The 21,408-nt window shown below is 45.8% G+C and overlaps 1 protein-coding gene across 1 annotated transcript in view; it reads left to right on the top strand.

Moving 5' to 3' along the window:
- SMARCC1 (SWI/SNF related, matrix associated, actin dependent regulator of chromatin subfamily c member 1) overlaps window positions 1-21,408 on the top strand; it is a 109,180-nt gene that overhangs the window by 70,139 nt on the left and 17,633 nt on the right. Inside the window, exons 22-25 of the mRNA XM_037130408.2 lie at window positions 8,755-8,810; window positions 10,211-10,325; window positions 10,929-11,083; window positions 15,428-15,562. Coding sequence (XP_036986303.2) covers window positions 8,755-8,810; window positions 10,211-10,325; window positions 10,929-11,083; window positions 15,428-15,562 — 461 coding nt within the window. The remainder of the gene's footprint in view (window positions 1-8,754; window positions 8,811-10,210; window positions 10,326-10,928; window positions 11,084-15,427; window positions 15,563-21,408) is intronic.

Here is a 21,408-nt window from a genome sequence, read left to right as displayed (position 1 = left end):
CCCAGATGAAAGGACATTTCAAAGCTACAAAAACTAAGGGGTGAAGAGATAGCCAACCTATGAGATGCAGAGCTCAAAACACTGGTAATCAGGATGCTCACAGAAATGGTTGAGTATGGTTGCAAAATAGAGGAAGGAGTGAAGGCTATACAAAGTGAAATAAAAAAAGTACAGGGAACCAACAGTGAAGGGAAGGAAACCGAGAATTAAATCAATGATTTGGAGAAGGAAGAAACAAACATTCAACCAGAACAGAATAAACAAACAAGAATTCAAAAAAATGGAGAGGCTTAGGAACGTCAGGGACAACTTTAAACCTTCCAACATCCGAATCATAGGGGTGCCAGAAGGAGAAGAGAAAGGGCAAGAAATTGAAAATATTTGAAAAAATAATGAAGGAGAACTTCCCCAATCTGGCAAAGGAAATAGACTTCCAGGAAGTCCAGGAAGCTCAGAGATTCCCAAAGAAGCTAGACCCAAGGAAGCACATACCAAGGCACATCGTAATTACATTACCCAAGATTAAAGATAAGGAATCTTAAGAGCAGTAAGAGAAAAGGAGACCATTATCTATAAAGGAGTTCCCATCAGACTATCAGTTGACTTCTCAAAAGAAACCTTGCAAGCAAGAAGGGACTGGAAAGAAGTGTTCAAAGGACTGACATCCTAATGACTCTTATCCTGCAAAGCTTTCATTTAGAATGGAAGGGCAGATAAAGTGCTTCCCAGATAAGGTCAAGTTAAAGTTCATCATCACCAAGCTCTTATATGAAATGTTAAAGGGACTCACTTAGAAAAAGAAGATAATCAAAAATTTGAACAATAAAATGACATAAACTAACAACTGTCAACTTGCTGATATTATATCTTTTTAGCCCTGGCTGGTGTAGCTCAGTGGATTGAGCGCGGGCCTGCGAACCACACGATCGCGGTTCGATTCCCAGTCAGGGCACATGCCTGGGTTGCAGGCCGGTTCCCTGCAGGCCAGTTCCCAGCAGGGGGCGCACAAAAGGCAACCATACATTGATGTTTCTCTCCCTCTCTCCTTCCCCCCTTCCCCTCTAAAGATAAATAAATAATAAAATATTTAAAAAATATATATATCTTTTTAATGGATTGACCTTTTTACATTACACACTGTCCATTTCCCCTTGGCTTAAAGTAGGTTTTATCTGATACTGGCATACCACTGCAGCTCTCCTTTGGCCATAGTGCTTGCGTGGAAGATCTTTTCCCATTACTTTATTTTCCGTCTGTTTATATCTGTTTATCTGAAATGGGTCCCTTCCAGACAACATATTGTCAGTTGGGTTTTAGGATTTTGCAGGCATAGGTTCCAGCTTTGGTTCTGCTGTGTAGAGCCCCAGGGCTTTAAAGAGCTGTTGGCCTTGGCTAGCTCGTCTGTGCCATGGAAGAGCTAGTCAGGTGTCCTCTCGGATGTGTGGTTTAACTATGCTGCTCTGCGATATTGACAGATGATGTTTTTGCTGTTGAGGACTTTCAGTTATCTGTTTTTGCCTAATTGGTTTTGAAGAGGAGTAAAATTTTAATACAGTATCTTCATAATCAACACCCGGCTTCTCAAATAGGAAATGTTCTATTTAAGAGGCTTATTTACACACCAAGTAAAAATACTATTTTATATACAATTGTTGGTAGTGCATTCCCAATGTCTCTTACATTGTTCATGTGTTTTCCTTGTCATTCATTATGAAACAGTTTCTGGTAAATAACTCAAGCTAAAGATTGTTGTCATCTTGCCTGATTAGTACCATCTTTGTCTTAATTGTGTGCAGTTTATATACCCTGTGCTTCAGCTGCAGTAATTTTATTTTGTATTTTTATTTATTTTTTAGAATAAAAATAATATGAAGTATAAAATAAAACTGCAGCCAGTTCTCCACACATCTTACAACCTGAACCTGTGGGGCTTTGTTCTCGGCGATTTGAGTAGATACCAGTGAAGTCTCTTGAAGCCTAAAGTGTACGGTTCCCATGCATTTGCATAGGGCCTGCCCTGTGAAGTGACGATCCAGCAGTCTCATTTTGGAGATAGGAAAACAGATTTTCAGATGAACCGAACAGCTCACTCTGTCCCTCAGGAAAAATTATTGACCTAATTGTTCTTAACCTTGATTACTAATCCAGATAGCAAGCCTGTCGATTAAAAATCAACTTAGAGTTCTCACAGTATTTCTTCATTTGAAAACTCACTGATCTTCCTTTCTCTTAGATGGAGGCTGAAATTAGCACGCTGGGCCACATCTCTGCTTTTTGCTGATTCTGCACCACAAGGCAGGGCCCAGCTCAGGGGGGCAGACCTGGGCCTATTGAATGCCTGGGAAAAGCGTTACTTCCCTCCACTTTTTTGTGTGGTTTTGGTTCATTTGTTGTAGGGTCTTTTGGTTTCCTGTGGTCATGGAATTGAAAAGGGTTGGCAAAGCCTTCGTACTTAATTCAAAGAAGTTTCTGTACTTTGCAGAATTGGGCACATGTTTTTACATGTAAATATGTCTTTAAATTTTTGGTAGATGATACCACAGAGCATTCATGGCCAAGAAACGGGTTGCAAATTTAGTCGTTTCTGGTTTAGTGAGATTTAAAACAAAGAGGGCCAAAAAAAATCTAGCAACCATATCCTTTCAGGCATAGCTCTGATTGACAGTGAATGCGTGGTTTCCGCAGTGGGCAGAGCGAGGGGCAGACCGCTGCGGGAAGGGCTGCAGACTGCGGGGGTGGTTCTGTGCACCGCACGGGCTGTCAGATCTGTTCCTTGTATCTGCCAGTAGTCTGTCAGGTAACCTCCCAGAAGTGCAACTGTACTCAGTAGTTGTTGCAGCAGAATTTGGGTCTTTTTCCCATTTAATAAGGCTAAGGAGCATACGAGCATAATACAAATCATTTTGAATGAGTTGTAAACAGCATTCTGTAACTAATGCTGGCTTATTATAGTTACTAGGGTTTATATTGTGCTGTGACTAATGGAATAAATCAGGAAGCAGCAAATGGTCCTCGACGTGGAGTAGGCTCAGCGACGTTGTGGTGGGAAGTCGGTGCTGTGCTTCCTTTCCTGTTGAGCCACAGTCTGAGTAGGGAGTTCAAAGAAAGGAAATACTACGTTTGCATTCAAACTGACATTTAATGTAACAAAATAGCACCTTATGTAATAACACACTGAATTGAATAGAATAATGTAGGATTTTCCTTATTGAGAGAATATTGTAGTTAGGTGGTATGTTCATCATACTTTTTATTATGCTTATTTATTATGATGCTTATTATTTATTGTGTTATACCTGTTAAGTATTATAATAGTCAAATAACAATATAGGAAAAAACTTAATGTTTCCTTGAGAAATACAATACATTTTTGGATTTTTCTCCCTAACCTATCTTAACTTTTCATTGTGGATTTGGGTTGGGGAAAGTATTTGGTGAAACAAAAGTATGAGCACCAGACTTGAAACAGTTGATTTTCATTTATTAGGAGACTTTTCATAGGAAGTATTTAGGAAATGAGCATTTGCTTATCAAAAGGGCTTCTTCAATCAGTTTAACTCTAGTCGTTCATCCACTGATTCTCTAACCTTGCACAGTTTTTGTTTTCTTTGGCTAGAGAGCATCCTACCAGTATAAAAAGTAATATTGGTATTTGAGACTCTTTGTATTGAAAAAACCTAGTATTACTAGGTTTTATTTTCTGTGAGTTATAGGAGAAGGTGGGAGGGGTTAAGGCAAAAGATACTAAAGATTTTATTATTTATTTTTAGAGTGGAAAGGAGGGAGAAGGAGAGAGAGAAACATCAATCAATTGCCTCTCACATGGCCCCCAACTGGGGACCTGGCCCTCAACCCAGGCATGTGCCCTGACCAGGAATCGAACTGGCAGTATTTCAGTACAGACACTAGCACACAGTTCCCTGAGCCACACCAGCCAGGGCTGACAAGAATTTTTAAACATTTCTCAGAAGCTGTTGGAAACCAGCATTTCTTTTTTGGTACCCGTGTTTGTGACATAGTACAAAGGGTTTTTCTGATTGGTCGCAGACTGCTTCGGAAGGAGTGACGTTTTTATTGTAAAAGCAAGGAGTCTATGGTGTGCACAGGTTACATAGGCTTGTGAAGATCCAGGATATAGTTCGAACTTCAGTCTCTCCGACCCCTCTCAGAGTCCAGCCTCCTCTCACTTGTAGCACACCGCCAGAAGCACAGTACGTGGTGTGCCTGCGCTTCTCACTCATTGAACAGGGTGACTAAGGTCCTGATAGATAGCTCCCGGTACCGCACTGCCTTAGGTACTGTGGGAAGTACAACGAAAAAAGACCCAGGCCCTCCCGACAACCTAGGCTCTACGTAGGAAAACAGGCAAGTGTACCAGAAGGAGCAGCTGTGGGTGACTCATTTACACGAGGTTAGATGCTGAGACACTCAAACTGGAGCTCAGTCATGGAGACTCAGGGTGCGAGCCTACGAAGCAGCGTTCTTGGATGGAAGGCCATTCTTTTTTTTTTTTTTACTATGTTTTATTGATTATGCATTACAGTTGTCCCATTTCCCCCCTTCATTCCCCTCCATCCTGCACACCCCCTCCCACCCACATCCCCCCCCCTTTAGTTCATGTCCATTTGTCTTAAGTTCTTTAGCTTTTACATTTCCCATACTATTCTTGCCCTTCCCCTGTCTATTTTCTGCCTGCCATATGTGCTACTTATTCTCTGTACCTTTCCCCTCCCTCTCTCCCCCTTCCACTCCCCTGTTGCTAACCCTCCATGTGAACTCCATTTCTGTGGCTCTGTTCCTGTTCTAGTTGTTTCCTTAGTTTGTTTTTATTTTAGCTGTGGTTGTTAGTAATTGTGAGTTTGCTGTCATTTTAGTATACATGTCTTTTATCTTCTTTTTCTTAGGTAAGTCCCTTTAACATTTCATAAAATATGGGCTTGGTGATGATGAACTCCTTCAACTTGACCTTATCTGAGGACTTTATCTGTCCTTCCATTCTAAATTAAAGTTTTGCTGGATAGAACAATCTTGGATGTAGGTCCTTGTCTTTCATGACTTGGAATACTTCTTTCCAGCCCCTTCTTGCGTGTAAGGTCTCTTTTGAGCAATCAGCTGACAGTCTGATGGGAACTCCTTTGTAGGTGACTGTCTCCTTATCTCTTGTTGCTTCTAGGATTCTCTCCTTCATTTTAATCTTGGGTAGTGTAATTATGATATGCCTTGGTGTGTTCCTACATCCAACTTCTTTGGGACTCTCTGAGCTTCCTGGATTTCCTGGAAGTCTATTTCCTTTGCCAGAATGGGGAAATTCTCCTTAATTATTTGTTCAAATAAATTTTCCACTTGTTGCTCTTCCTCTTCCCCTTCTGGTATCCCTATAATTTGGATGTTGGAACGTTTAAAGATGTCCTGGATGTTCCTAAGCCTCTCCTCATTTTTTTGAATTCTTGTTTCTTCATTCTGTTCTGGTTGATTGTTTCTTTCTTCCTTCTGGTCCACTCCATTGATTTGAGTCCCAGTTTCCTTCCCATCACTATTGGTTCCTTGTGCATTTCCCTTCATTTCACTTAGCTTAGTTTTCATTTTTTCATCTGATTTGCGACTAAAATCAACCAGTTCTGTGAGCATCCTGGTCACCAGTGTTTTTAACTGTGCATCTGATAGGTTGGCTATCTCTAGGTCAAATAGAAGTATTGGCTCTGGGGCTTTGAGCTGTTCTTCTGCTTGAGCCAGAATGTTTTGGTCTGTTTGTGGGTCTGTTACGTCTGAGGGGCGCAGCCTTAGGTTTTCACCAAGGCAGGGCAACCCAAGCCGCTGGGTTGTGACGCTGTGTGTGCAGGCGGGGTCCAAGAGGGGAAAAAATGGTGCTTTGCTCCGCTCCCTGTTGCACCTCAGTTTCTTCCACTGCTTCCCCTAGTGAACTGGGCCTTTCTGGTGCTGATTCCCACGTGGGTGGGCCTGTGTGTGTTCTAGGACCCTGTGGGTCTCTCCAATGAACTTTCCTGTGAGGGTTGGAGTCTCTCCCTGCGCCTCAACCCCCACAACTGTTTCCAATCAGTGTTTTGAGGCTTTATTTTCCCGGCGCTAGGACCCTGGGTTACATGGTCTGGCTCGCTCCCCAGTTATCTGCGCAGGCGTGAATGTGGGACCGCTGCCTGGTCAGCCAGCCGCGATGCGCACGGTGCCCTGCTTCTCATTTGCCGCCTCACTGGGTCTGCCTGTTGCCACCTGGGTGCCCAGGGTCTACCCGGTGCCTCCTTACGCGCCCAGTGTCACCGCTTCCTGTGCCACAACTCCTCTCAGCTGGGCTGCCCAACTCTGCCCCGCCTACAGGTCTGGATGAATGTGCCTATTTTAACTCCTTGGATGTCGGACTTCCATATAGTTCAATTTTCTTTCAGTTTAGGTTGTTACTTTGTTTCTGAATTATTGTTGTCCTTATTTTGGTTGTTGGAGGAGGCACGGTGTGTCTACCTATGCCTCCATCTTGGCCAGAAGTCCTGGAAGGTCATTCTTAAGCTAGTCTTTCTTTTAATCTCTGGCATAAATAAGACAGTAAATGTGTAGTGTTACCATGCCTTTCATGTGTTCTGAGTGGCAGGGTGCTGCTGAACAGAGCAGACCAAATTCCTTCCCTTGTGTACTTAATATTGTAGAGATAGAATATGCACAAGGATCTAATATGTACAACTTTTAGGGTGTAAAAATTAAATATGCAGAAAGAGTATGTTGCCTTATAAGTAGTATGCTGAGAAATTAAGTAGGGATGGCAGGGGCGATAAGAGTGACGTGTTAGGAATTGTGGTTTTAAATGGTCAGAGAATGTTTCACCAAGAAAGTGACGTTTGAGCAGAGGTGTAAATGAGGCGAGGAATTGAAACACGTAGACATTCAAGGTCAGAATGTTCTAGGCATTGGCAACAGTCCGTGTACACACCCCTGGATAGGGGCTGCCTGGCATAGTTGAGGAAATGCAAGGGGGGCCTTGGACAAGGAGCCAGGTTGGGGGGTCTCGGAGGTCATGGCAGGCGCGTGGGGCCTGTGGGCCACTGTCTGGCTGTGGTGCTCACTTGCAGTGAGGCGGAGCCAGGGGAGGGGTTTGAGCCCAGCGGATCAGGGCCTGACCTGCATTTTTGAAGTTTTGTTCTATTAGGTTGAGAGTAGACCCCTTCTGTAAGTTGTTAAATTTATGTATTCTTTAAATAACTTATGATTATAATATATTTGAGTATCAAAGGTAATTTCCTTACTGTATTGCTGAGGCTTCTATTAAAGAACTTTACTTGATTTGGAGTCTGAACAAAATAGCCTTTGTCTTTTTATTTTTTTATTATTCCATTTTTCCAATTACAGCTTACATTCAATACAAAATAGCCTTTCTGGTAACCTGTTTTCTTGTAGCCAAACACCCTGAAATGCTGATAGAATAAGCACAATGAAATCCCATATGCCTGCCCTTAAGGTTCACCTTTGCCATTGTTATCTATCTAGCAATCTAAACAAATGATTTTTATTTTATTATTTTTGGTGAATGATTGCAAAATAAGTTGTAGACATCACAGTTCTTTGCACCCTAAATAATTCAGTGTGCATCTCCGAGGAAGAAGGACATTTTTCTGTGTAATTTTATAAGGCGATGACTCTGTCTCTGTTTAGGTCATTAGCACCTCCTGCACGAGCTGGTGTGTGCATACGTATTCAAGGGCTGGTCACACACCTGTGAGACTTACCATTATACCATCTTCCATTCTTAATTCGCGCCTTCTCTTTTTTCTTTACTTTTATTTGTCAGGTATAATTTATATTTAATATTATTTTGTCTTGGTTTCAGGTGTACAGCATAATGGTTAGACAGTCGTATACTTTACGAAAGAGTTCCCCCTGATATTTCCAGTGCCCACCTGGTACCGTACAGTTACTACAGTGCAGGGTGGGGCAAAAGGAGGTTTACAGTCATGAGTGCTTGGAGCCCAGACCTTACTGTTGAATTATTTTTATTACTTACTGTATTGCTTCCGTATGAGCAACTGTAATCCTCCTCTGCCCCACCCTGCATCATTGACTATCCCCTGTGCCGTGCTTTACATCCCCGTGACTGTTCTGTGCCTGCCAGGCTGCACTCCTCGATCCCTTCCCACTTTCGCCCAGCCTGGCCCACCTTCCCTGTGGTGCCCGCCAGTCTCTCTCTGTGTCTGTGAGTCTGTCTCTGTTTAGTTTGTGCATTTATGTTGTTCCTCCGGTGCCTGACCCAGAATATACGTACTCGTCGCTTGTTAAATAAAAACAAAATTTTCTTCTTATTTTACTTAAAATTATTGTCCATCTTCTAATTTTTGTGCAGACAGAAGAGTGGAACCTCTCAGCAGGCAGCTCAGCGCCGCCTTCACAAATCGAGCAGCCCTGGCGGTCTCCGCGGTGTAGTGGTCATCCCATCCGCCTCACAAATTGAACAGCCCCAAGATTAAAACGCAGATAGCACCCAGGGCCTCCCCCCACCCTGACTTCACTGGTTTTCTGGTTTTGCGCCCTTCCCTGGTTAGCAGCTGTCCTGATTTCCAACACCTGTTTTTGCACTTTAAATTAATAGACTCATAAAGTGTGTGTTTAATGCCATACTTTTTAAGCCAGCTGTGTGGTTGTGAGCTCCGTCCATACTACTCTGTATACTAGTATTTCAGACTCTCACAGCTATGTAATTAATGTCTTTTACTTTTTTCCATATTGTATTACTTGCTCTTTTTCTTCTGTTTGTAGAAGGAGCTGAAGAAGAGAAAATGGAAATGGATACGGATGGTCAGCAGCCTGAAAAGGTGAAGTCTGTTTGAGTTCTCTCATCACAGAGAAGCCACAGAGGGCGCACCTTTCAAAGCAGTGTGGTTTGGGCTTACACGGATCCTCCAGTCCCTCTCAGGGGACTAGAAATAATTCTATCGGCCAGTTGGACTTTGCTGATCTAAAGTGTAGTTCTCAGAAAGCACAGCGCGGGACATTGTTCACTTAATCATTCGGTGCAAATGTCCTGAATTCTTCTTTTGTACCCCTGTGAGCACAGTTGGGAATATGAATATAAGAGTTGTAGTTCTTTGAATTGTAGGGCTTAAGTCCTAATCTTGAGCCCAAACAGAATTTTAAAATGTTGGGGGTTTTCTGAGAGTGAACCTTCAGCAGAAAAATATTTAGAAAAGACTTAATGAGAAGGTGATGTTTGAGGTAGATATCGAAGGACAGGAAGAGCTGGAAAGAATGAAGTGGACGGTAGGGGATCAAAGTCTCCAGCTGGTGAGGAGGGGAGATGCCATTGCCAGTGTGCCGAGGACCTCACAGTGACCCGACGCCTGTCTCGGGCTGGACGCTGGGGGTGCCGGGCAGGACGGGGCTCTACGGCCTCCGCAAGGTGGGGGCCGTGCTGAGAGGTCAGTCCATGTTTGAATAAATAGGTACAAGGAGAGATTTAAGGTCTCAGTTTCAAGTGGTGTTCGAAAATTACATATAGACAATGAGAGGATGAAGATGATAGTAAAATTGTTTCTTACAGTGTTCCAAATATTGTGCTTTGTTTGCTATATTTATGAATTCATCTAATTCCTAAAAGAGCCTCATCAAATCACTGATAGTCTCTTCATTTTATAGACGTTGACAAACTGGTCCAAGGCCACAGGGATTTCAGAATTACTACATGATACCTAATGCTGACCAGAGGGACTGCAGGTGCTGGTCCCCAGAACATGCTCACTGATGCTCTGTTGTGGCTTTTCCTGCAAACCATTGGCAGACATCCCAGTTAAAGGGCTCCGTCAACTTTTCATTTTGGCAGCATTTCGTGTTCTTGGTTGATAATGTGCACTTTAAATGCTGCTGGTCCTTTTGGACAACAGATTATGTATCTTTTACCTGTTTCTCTATATAACTAGTAAATAATATAAACGAACCCCCCGAATTTCATTCCTGTGGACGTTGTGGCCCCGTCTCTAGCAGGGTGCGGAAAGGGGCTGTGTCCTTCGGGGGCGTGTTGCCTTGCAGGCTCTCGGGGTTTGGGGCCCGGACAGTGTTTCTCTGAATTGACTGATTTCTTTCCAAGGCCCCTCTGAACCTGCACTGCCTCTTGTCAGAAATAGTACAGCCTGTAGTTGCTCCAGGATAATATCACTCATAAATGGCCTTTAAAAGTCTTTTCCTCACTCTCCGTTGTCGTCCTTGGTACCCTATTCAGGCAGAAAACAAAGGGGACAGTGAACCAGTTGAAGGCGATAAAGCACAAGACGGCGACAATGAAAAAACGAGCGAGAAGGAACAGGATAGTGAAGTTAGTGAGGACACCAAATCAGGTAATTTGAGGAAACTTTTTATACTTTATTGTGTGAAACTGTAAAAACTGGTGGAGAATTGGGGCCTGTTTAATTGTGTCGTTTGAGTTTGTTTCTTAACAGGGCAGTAAAGGTGCAGGCGGAGTTTTATAGTTTGTGGGTAGGTGCCAGCGCTCCTGCCAGTGACCGCCTGGTTCGCAGTCGTGCACAGACAGACGAGCTGTTCAGTGTCACTGAGGCCGCCACACAGGCCTGCCATTCAATGTCAGCACCAGCTGCTGGCGGCTCTCCTCTCGGAAAGCTGGCGGAAGTGCTGCTCTTGGTTCTCATTTCCTTCCAACCCTGGGGTTTCCCAGAGCGCCTCACTGACTGGTGAACAAGCATGTTGGTCTCAGGGCTTCGTTCCCCTGAATTTTCCTTTATATCCAAAGGAACTACACACAGAGAACTGAGAGAAGTGAAGGCAAGACTAAGTGTACTATTTAGAAAATTCATCTCAGCAGAGGCAGGCTGCAATGCACGGAATGTTTCTGCAAAAACCTTACGAGGAAGGAAAGGCCCTGAGTCCTCTTTGTAGCGTCAGGCCTGGGCACACTGCTCATCAAGCTCCCTGGTTTCTTTCAGAGGAAAAGGAGACTGAAGAGAACAAGGAACTCACTGATCCTTACAAAGAAAGAGAAAGTGATACCGGGAAGAAGAAAGTAGAACATGAAATTTCTGAAGGAAACGTAGCCACAGCCGCAGCAGCTGCTCTGGCCTCAGCTGCAACGAAAGCCAAGGTCTGCCCGCCAGCCCTTCCCCAGAGCTCACTTGGTGAATGGGCGTGTTGTTCTCGGTTCCCGGGGACACTTAGGATACAGAGCCTCACACCCGAAACGAGGTGGCTGTTGGCCTGAGTGGTATTCTAGGTGAAGCATCCCACAGCGGGAGGGTGGTAGCAGGTGGGTCTGGTCCTGAGGGTGACGCCTTCAGCACAGCCGGCCCAGAATGCAGGTTGCAGGCGGAACGGGAAGTCTCTCTAATTGCTTGCAGAACTTGACTTGGACTGTTCCCGTTTCATCCAGATTGAAATATTTGCGATTTTTAAAACAAAAATCTGTTTCCTTGTATAAATACTTCATCTTGATCTCATAAACTGAAAGGAGAGAGGAGGAACCTAAAATAGCTCTTTTTCTTCTTGAATTTGCCAGCTCTTCTGGGGGTGGTTTTCTCTATTTATAACACAGTATTGGCTTCACAGCATCTTTAAGAAGAAGAGAAAACCATTTTTCTCGCTTTGTGTTAATTTAGCATTTCAAAGCATTGCAGGCATGAATATGTAGTTTTAAAAACCTTTTCGCCCCTTCTCCACTTCACCCTGGGAGGTAGTTTCCTTCCACTGCAGGTCGCCACGCTTGGAGCAGCGCCTCCTGGAACAGACCTGCTCCTTTTGTCTGGAGCTGTTCCCTCCATTCGGGCACGGCCTGTAGTTCTCCCAGGCCAGTCAGCTGCTGGGAACGACTTCTCTGGGTGTTTCCTCTGTGGGGCGTGATTTCTAAGAGACCTGTGGATGACCCAGTTCAAGCCACAAGACCATTGTTTTCAGTGTGCACCGTGGAACGTAGGAGAAGGGGTGTTTATGGGCCACACTTGTGCTCAGCTGGCTGTTACTATTACAGTAGCTTGACGTCTTGCATATTCATACTTGCTAGTCTCTTCCAAAGATGCTTCTCGTCCTCATAGTACTGGAGCACAGCTCTAAGTCATCTCTTCACCTCTCCCACCCCCACCTCTAGGACTTTTTGAGGTACACTTTTTTTTTTTTTTTTTTTTTGAGTCTCCTTATCTTCTGCCAGGTTGTACTCTTTGGCCTCTCTTTGTCTCTGAGCTATTCAAGTTCTCATTGTTGGTGTAATCATTAGATCTTCAGCATTGTCTTGGCTAGACTTTCTTGTTTTCTAAGTGAGGAACCGAAGGCCAGGTCCCTGCTTTATGTCCTTTATCAGGGCCTAGTTCAACCATCTGCCCAGTCTGGGGACCTGCAGCCTCGGCTCCTTACCTCCCACCTTCGCTTTTTTTTTTTTTTTTTTTTTTTTTTTTTTTTTTTTAGTTTTTCTGCCTCCAAATCAAAATTTCTGTGTGTTGTTTCACTTCATCTAATAATGCCTGGCCCCTTGGCTATCCTGTAGGGTTGCCTCCCATTCTGCATCCTTCAGCCAAAACAATCTCTTTTGTTTTTTAACTTTTTATTGTAGTATAATTTACTTTCAAATGAGTGGATGTAAGTGTCTACAGCTTGTGAATTTTTCACAGATGGAGCACCCACATCAGTCAGCATCCCCTAGCCAGCCCCCCGGAAGCTCCCTCGCGTTTCCTTCCAGGGGCTGGGCCTGCCTCATGCGTCCTTGCTGGCCCGTCTCTTGCACCATGGAGAAGTTTCTCCCATTTTTGATTTCATATCGATAGAATCATTTAGGATGCAAAAGAGGTTTTTACAAATATGAGCATGGTACTAGATTTAATAACCTCCCTCTCTCAGGCTAAAATTTCAGACCCCAGACTGGGATTCCAGGGTTTTCATGATCAGGACCCGCCTTGGTTCCCAGGCCCCAGCTCTGCCTGCCTGACCTTGCATGCTCCCCGCAGTCCTGGTCAGACCCTCGTCTCTCTCATCTCCAGCTGGGATTTTTGGACACCTTCCCTCTCTCAGAGCATGGTTCTCTCTTGCTTCCCATTATTCCTCCACTCTGTGCCGCTGTGCAGCCTTCACCCAGGTTGCCAGAGAAGAAGCTGAAATGGCAGATTTAGTTTTGTGAATGCTTCCTGGTGTTTTCATAGCCCAGGAAGACGTGATGACCTCAGAGCTGTCAGTTCGTGTGTGTTCTGCACACTACTGGCTGCTGAGCCACAGTTGTGACTCCTTCTTGCAGAGAAACTGCTTTTATGGATCTGTGTCCCTGGCCCTTAGATATCCCCTGCAAGGCTCGGAAGAGTGTTTCCAGAGCATTCCTTTCCAGGTCACTGAGTTTTTACACTTCCTCTTACTTATGTCACTCTTACTTCTAATTACCGGGAACTTCGACTTTATTCCCTGCTGGTCTGTGAAAGCAGTGCTAGGCTCCATGGCGGGGGAACCCACTCCCAGCAGCTCTGACAGTTTCACAGCACACGTCATTTCTGTGCTCCGAGGTAATTAAGGGATAAGGAATCCACTTAAATTACTGTAATTAGTACAGTTATCTAGCCGATCCAAGTTTTTGTTACTCTCTTTTTGTTCTGGGTCTATAAACAGCTTTGTTATTCCGAGTTTTTCTTGATACGTTTTAACTGTTTGTCACATTCTGACAGGGAGTGGGAATTAGCAGTTCTGGGTGGAGGTCCAAAGCGCATAGCCTGGCCTGCTCCCTGGCTTGCCGGTGAGAGACTCGAGGTGGTGCATCCAGTTTGTCATTCACCTCCTGACGAGCTGGGTGCTCTGGACCCCTTCCATTTAGGCATTTAGGTTTATCTGGAAGGAAGAGTTCAGAACTATTCTGGAATAAACTGGGTCCTCCAGAACCAGCAACAGGAAACTGCAACATGCTATCCTTTTCGGCAGTGGCAGGAGTTCTTCCAAGGTAGCAGAGATGGCATTTTCTTAAGACCACAGACATTTCCTTCAAATCGACTCCGCTACCACCCGTGCCCACGAACCCGCAAATGGGCATGGTGGGTTTGCCTTCCTGGTGATAGGGGGCTGGTTCTGGAGCAATGGAAACATTCTTTTTCATGCCTCAGAACCACCTTCCTTTACTGGCTTCCTTATGCCTGAAATTCTTTCTTAATGAGTTTTGCCTAGTGCTTGGTAACATTTATCTAATACATGTGGGTCCTGTGAAGGTTTCTAATTTCCTTAAGAATCTGTGACTTCTGCTGGATGGGCTTGGTATGTGCCCGTCACCAGATCCCTAAGTTTTCTGAGAGCCTTGGTAGCAGGAAATATGCTGTTCTATGGTAGAAATCACTGTGTTGCCTTCTCCCAGATGAGACTCTTCCCAGTGAAAATATCAACAGTCGTGGAAGGTAAATTGGCAGAAAGGAGGCTCTTCCTGTCACTGTGGAAATGCAGGCAGTAGAGATACAGCATGTTAACTGATCCACTGGGGTCGGGAGCAGGAAGTACTGTGGAGCCTTGGACAGGCATGTTTTCTTCCCACTTTTCATTTTGAAATAACTACAGATTCACAGAAGTTGCAAACATGTTATTACAGAGCCACCCTGTGTGTTAGTTACCAATTTCATCCCGTGTAACATTTTACTTTTAATCAATCCAATATTTTACATTCTTTTTTCTCCTCTGTGATCTTGGGAACTCTGTTACTTCTCGGAACCTCGTGTAGAGGCAAGACAAGCACACACAGTCGGTCCCTGTGACCCCCCCTGAGGCACAGCAGTGTCGGGAGGCGGTTAGTGTGAGCTCTCGGGTGGGGTCTGGAGAAGGTGGCGTGGCTCCCCTGCTGGGTAATCGGGCCTTGTCCGCATAGGGGATCCTCATCTTTTCTGGGCGATGCGCTGTCATCCTCTGTGTGCTGCTGAGTGGGCAAGAAGCATGAATGGGACACGTCATCAGTTCTGGGGCAAGCGGGTGGCACGTTCTTCCAGGGGAAGTGCGTGTCTTGTACTGTATTTGTTTTTCACGCCCTGGACCCTCTCCTCAAATTAGGTGGGACTGTTGTTCCCCTCTCTCTGTGCACAGTTTCCCTCTGAGTGTTGGGTGTGGATGGAGACCACTGCGTTCTTGGCCCTGGACAGTTCATCAGAGCGGAAGGCTAGCATGGGGAGGGGCAGAGTACAGGGTGAGGGTTGGGGGTGAGGGGCTGGTAAATGGGGACCTGCCCCCAGGCCACCTGGGGCCTCCTCGTTGGGTTCTTTGAAGGGAGGAGTTCACCACAGGGCGGGTTTCCTTTCATCCTTTAAAGGGGCTGATTTATAACTGTAAGGACCGGAATTTGGGTAGTTGGGGTGAATTGAGATGTGTTTGGTACAGAGAGGACATCGGGGCGCCACTCTTTGCCACATAATCCCCACTTTGAACAACCACTTTAGCGTGATGTTACTCTTTTTAAGCAAATGTTTAAATAATTTGAATGGTCTTTTGCACTTAGCACCTAGCTGCCGTGGAAGAGCGAAAGATCAAGTCTCTGGTGGCTCTCCTGGTTGAGACCCAGATGAAGAAACTAGAGATCAAACTGCGGCATTTCGAGGAGCTGGAGACGATCATGGACCGAGAGAAAGAGGCGGTAAGTTGGGGTCTTCGGGCGGCTCTTCAACTGTTGCGCTCTGGCCACCCTCCGTGAAGCACAGGCTCGATGAAATCGGGGGAGCCCCCTCTGTTGGCCTCAGACCGTCTCCTGTCCCTCTTCTGCGCTGGCTTCGCCCCTCAGAAAAATTCTCAGGCAGTGGTGATAAACAGACGAACTCGCCTCACAGTCTGAGCTGTTGTCTAAGTCCCGACTTTTCAGACCTTCGATTTCTAGATCCGCAATGGCAGCAAATTCCCCTTTTGGACTTGCTTTTTTTACCTACTTATTGTCGCGTTCAAGGGTTTTCTTCAGTTCTGTCTTCCATCTAAATACCAGCAAGAAGGAGCTTCTCATTCTGAGTTAGGGGCTTCATCCTGTGATCCATTTCTTAAGCCCTCCTCAGACCCGGCCCCGGCTTGTCCCCCTTCTCTGCTCTCTGGAGAAGGGAAAGGTGACCCTTTCCTACAGAGCATTCTCCAAAGTGACACTTTCCCTATTTGGACGTGGCCAAAACAGGACCAAGAGAATTACAAAGTCCAAAAATGAGGAAGGAAGTAAAAACAAACAAACAGTGTACATGGGGAAACGTTTGGTATCTCAAGGGAAGTTTTGGAAAAACAGAGATTAAGCTCTTTAGATAAAAATTTTAATGAGTTTACCAGAAGAGGAATTGGTGACTTTCTGAGCAAAGGGCTAAATTTGAGGAGTTAAGGTTATTTCTTTCTGATTATTGTCACTTTTTTTAATCTACATATGAGGTACTAATATCTTTAAGTGATAGAATCTTAAGATCAGAAAAGTTTTAATGTTAAGGATCTGTTTATATTTATTAAGCTATTTCTTAGTGGTCAGTCCAAGCAAATCCTGGCAAATTTTTCAGGATGAGAAGCCCGGTAACTATCAGAATGGCCCATTTTTATTTTTGTCCTAAGACCAGCTGGACCACTTACCCAGGCATCCTGGCCCTGCAAGGACAGAGAGGCCGCTCCAAGTAACTGTCTCGCCAACAGCCTGTACCATCATGCCCTCTTCCCCGACCTCAGACGCGTCCCTAACATCACTGGCCCTCTCCTCCCCATCACCAGCACCTTCCTCATGGCCTGCTCTCTCTGCCACCTGTGTGCCCTGCCAGCAAGGCTCTTCCCCGTCTGCCTCCCTCCTCCGTCCCTCGGCTCTGCACCTGGGGATGACGTGCCCTCCCCACTTGCTGCCATGGCAGCCTAACAGAGCCCTCACTGTATTGTAATTGCTGATTCCTGTGGCCACCTCCCGTACCAGAGCAGAAACTTGGAGAGCAGAGTTAATCAGAACTGGCACATCATTGGGCCCCTGTTTAACTGTTGAATGAATGTAGACCAGTATCAGAGTCAGAAGCTGGAAAAAGGGAAAAGTCCCTTTTAGAGACCCTAATTTAGTTTAGTGGGGAAGACAGTCGATAAAACAAATGATAGTACACTGTGCTCCGCCCCTGTGGAATGGGAAGGAAGACGGCCTGGAAGATGGGGGGTGAGGGAAGGGAATTGGAGAAAGCTTCCCGGAGGTGGGCTGGAGCTCCGAAGGGATGTTTGTGTTGCACATCTAACCCCAGTAAGCCGCCCTCTGTCATTTCTTATGTTTGTGCAGGGGACTTGGGATGGCTCTAATACAGTGGACATTGGTGGGGTAGTTCCCCTTGGCAGCCAGACGTAGTTCCCCTTGGCCTGCTGTCATTCGTGAAAAAGAACTGGCATGTGAGCCTGGGACAAGGGCATGACCCTGACCAGGCACTAACAGAACCCGAGATCGGCAGGGGCTCTGTTCTCAGTTCTAGGTCGCTCTCCCTTCAGAGGTGGGCCTGCAGATCTCCCAGTCTTCTCCCTTCTTTGATGGAACTGTCGCCTGGGGCAGTGGAGCCCCGCCCCTTCGCAGTTCTCTCACTGGTGCCTGGGCACTCGGGCAGCAAGGGGCGACTCTGCTTCTCCTGACCATTCAGAATTTGCCTTGTGCTGTGGATTTTGAAAGATTACTTATCTCAAATAATAACTCCACTGTGTTTTTCTTACTTGAGTAAGTTTTTGTGTGTGTTAAATTCAAATCAGAGCACAAGAAACATTTCACAGGGCAGTCTGATAAAACAGCACATTCTCTGGACTCGGCTGTGCAGGGTGGGTCTGCTCAAACTCCTCGGCAGTCGGCCTGCCTTTTCTAAGTTAGTCTTTGGGGTGGGAGAGTTCTCTGTGCTGAAAAGTCCCCAGCTGTAGCCACCGGATGTCAGCAGTACACCTGAATTCGCTATTTCTGTGCGGAAGCTACCCCACAGTCTAGGGACCAAAAACAGAAAATGTCTCCATGTGGTTTCTGAGGGTCAGTGTTCTGAGAGCAGCTTCGCTGGGTGGTTCAGGCTCAGGGTCCAAAGTTACCTTGCAGTTCAGCAGGGGCGGGAGGATGTGCATTAAGCGTAATTATGAGGCTACTGGCAGGAGGCTTCAGTTTTTTGCAACATGAGCCTTTTCCTTGTGCTGCTCTTTTTTTTCCCTTTAGGATTTTACTTATTTTAGTGGGGGGAATGGAGAGGAAAAAAGAGGGAAGAAAACATTGATTGGTCGCCTCCGGCACATGCCCCAACCTGGGACCAGGCCTGCAACCCAGGCATGTGCCATGACCAGGAATCAAACCTGCAACCTTTGGCTTAAGTGTCATTTATTCATTTACTTATTTTAAATTACAGTTGACATTCAATATGATGTTAGTTTCAGGTGTGCAGCATAATGGTTAGACGTGTGTAACTTACAAAGTAATTCCCTCCTCCCACCCCCAAGTATAGTTACCCACCTGGCATCATACAAAGTCAGTAGAGTATCATTGACTGTATTTCCCATCATGGTATCTTTTTTATTTAAGATTATTTTAGAGGGGAAGGGAGGGAGAAAGAGAGGGAGAGAAACATCCACGTGTAAGAGAAATATCTATCGGTTGTCTGTAGCACAGCCCCCAACCAGGGACCCAGTCCGCAAACCCAGGCATATGTGCCCTGACCAGGAATTGAACCAACAACCTCTCGGTTTAATGAGACAACATCCAATCCATTGAGCTATACCAGTCAGGGCTCATGGTGTCTTTATAACCTAAACTTGGAAGTCACATCCCTTCACTTGGTCTCACAGACCAACCCTGGATCCAGGTTGGGATAGACAGGCTTCAGTAGGGAAGGTGTACATAGGAGATTGTTGGGGGCGAGCTTGGAGGCTCGCTTTCTAAACCAAAGAGAATCTCATGAACTTCAGTGTCTCTTGCTTATGTCATGCACAGTTGTGATATAACCTACTTTTCTCCACCCGAGCACTAGTGTCCTGTCCTTCCCTGGGGGCAGACAAAGCCAGGGCTGCTTCTCTGCTGGTGGTTTGTGTGCAGGACTGTTAGGAGGATGGAGTGAGGGAAGTATGGCATGTCCCTGGCACGGCATCTGGAACACGTAAGTGTTTGGTAAATGTTTGTATGGCCCCTTTATGCAAACCAGTAAGCAGCCATTGTATAGTAAATTCTCAATACTTGCAAGCCTTCCTTGGCTTTATGAACATTCATTGGACCTGTCGCTGCGCTAAACCACCTTTTTTGGGTCTTCTCATTTTATCTCTCATACAGCACATGGGAAAGCCACTAGCAAGAAAATACTGGTTGTGTTAAACATCCGAGGACAAGAGTCCAGCGGTGATACCGGGTGGGAGTGTAAGGCCGTCTCTTCCTTAGCCCTTCTCACAGGCGGAGAGACTGGGTGGAGCTTGCCGAGGCTGCATTCCACAGCTCCGATGGCATGGCTCACAGACAGCCGGACCAGCTCTGAAACCTCATTGTGCAGCTCTGTGTTTTTAGCCAGAACACTGTGGTTTATCAGGAAATGAGCCATTCTTACCCTGCTTTAGCCCAGAGACTCTGAGATGTGCAGGGTTTTAGCATTCCTGGATTATGACTCGAGAAGGTCAAGACAGGTGGGAGCGAGCCTGTCACCCCGGCCTGGTGCCCCCTGCTCACCCCCTGCTTCCGCACACTTTGGGGGGGGCGCGCCTGCCATCTTCACCTGAGCAGCTCTTCATCTTCAGGGCATGCTCTTCTGAATTAAATATTGCTTTTGTTTATATAACATTAGATTTAAAATATCTTAGACATTAAGAATCAGGTATGTCTTTAGAACGAATATTTCTCGGAACAAAATACGAAGTGTCCTTTTTTTCTAATGGCTTGAAGTGAAACATTCTCTTAAGTGTTTACTGTTTAGTAGTTCAGCGTGCATACATGAAAATTTGAAATCCTGGAAGATACCATGGGTATAGCTATAAGGAGAGTTCAGTGGCGATTGCAGCCCTCTTACAAAGCACTCCTGTTGGACGAAGGCAGTGATGGAGCCTGCAGTGTCTGTCTGGGAAGTGACATGATAAATAGGATTGACTCCAGTTCAAGTGACGGTGCTGAGCTGGCACTGGGTTCGCAGCTTGGAGGGGCCGCTTGCCGGGCAGCCTTCAGTGCCAGGCCGATCGTGTGCCAGTCAGGAGACCTGCTCTCGGCCAGGCCATGCTGGGGCCTGGCACCCCCTGGAGAGAAGAGGAGGGCCCAGTCCCTCCCCAAAGCATTCTTGTTTGGGTTCAGAACAATGGTGTCAAAGCCCATGAGAATGGATCTGCGAGCTGATCTAGTTTATAGCTTCTGGACTCAGTGCTTACTCAGTCTCTGAAGGTCATTTGGCTGTGCATACTTTAGAAAAGAGACATCATCTGAAACCCAGAGCTGTGAGAAACCCAGACCCTGTCTTTCAGGAGGTTAGAGGGTGGGCGGGAGCAGGCACTCGGAGGTCACGGAGCTGTGCGGGGAGGGGAGGCCGGGCTGGCTGTGGCCATCAGGGTGGGTGCCCTGGCGGAGGAGGCACTGACCTGAGCTGTAACAAAGGCCCAGGTCTAGAAGTGTGGGGAGGACGGCATGGTTACTGAGGAGGCTGAAGGGCCTGCCTGACCAAAGCTAATGGTGTTTGCACTATAGGCAACAGATTGAATCCATTTGCTGATTGGGCAAATGTTTATTAAGCACCTACTTAATAGGTGTCTGTCTAATAAGCCTGTAGGTACTGGGAAGACAATAGTGACTAAAACCCAACAAAACTGCCTCAGTAGGACTCAAATAGTTAGTTAATGATGGTAGGCATTACGTGTTACATGTGTGTGTGCATACATATATGAGGTCTGTCTAGAAGGTGTCCAGCCATGTGCTATGAAAAATAGAGACATTTATTGAAGATAAAAGAAACATTGTCCATAGGACAGTGATGCCTCAGTCCCCTTCAAAGTAGGCACCTTGGGACCTCACACACTTCTCCCAGTTGCCATCAGCTGCCCTGTCATATTTTCCTGAATCTCATTGACGGTCTGAAATCTCTTCTGTTTCAAAGGTGATTTTTTGGGAAAAGCCAGAAGTGTCGAGGTGCCAAATCTGGGCTATAGGGGGGCTGAGTGACCTGGGTGATTTGATGTTCCACCAAAAAACCACGAGGTGTGATGCATGAATAGGCATGTTGTTGTGATGAAGCCACCAATCTCCAGTTGCCCATAGCTGCGGCCTTATGAATCATCTGAATAATTTCCACCGAAGAATGTTCAAACTTAATGCAAAATTGGATGCAGATCCGTTGCTCTACTTGCTCACTCGTTTTGGATGTGACAGCCATGTGGTACCCATGCTCACTCAGTGTCTACCACCCCCACTGATTAGTACAGTGAAGTCGTCATTGTTCACACGTGTGCGTTCCACTCCCCTCTCCTTGGTTGCCAAGTTACATCAAGTCATCCAAACCATTCTCATACTAGCAATGGCTGGACTGT

The sequence above is a fragment of the Artibeus jamaicensis genome, unplaced genomic scaffold (assembly GCF_021234435.1).
Source record: "Artibeus jamaicensis isolate MK-2021 breed Jamaican fruit bat unplaced genomic scaffold, CSHL_Jam_final contig_519, whole genome shotgun sequence".
In the NCBI taxonomy this organism is placed as follows: domain Eukaryota; kingdom Metazoa; phylum Chordata; class Mammalia; order Chiroptera; family Phyllostomidae; genus Artibeus; species Artibeus jamaicensis.
This window is presented reverse-complemented; position numbering and strand designations above follow the sequence as displayed.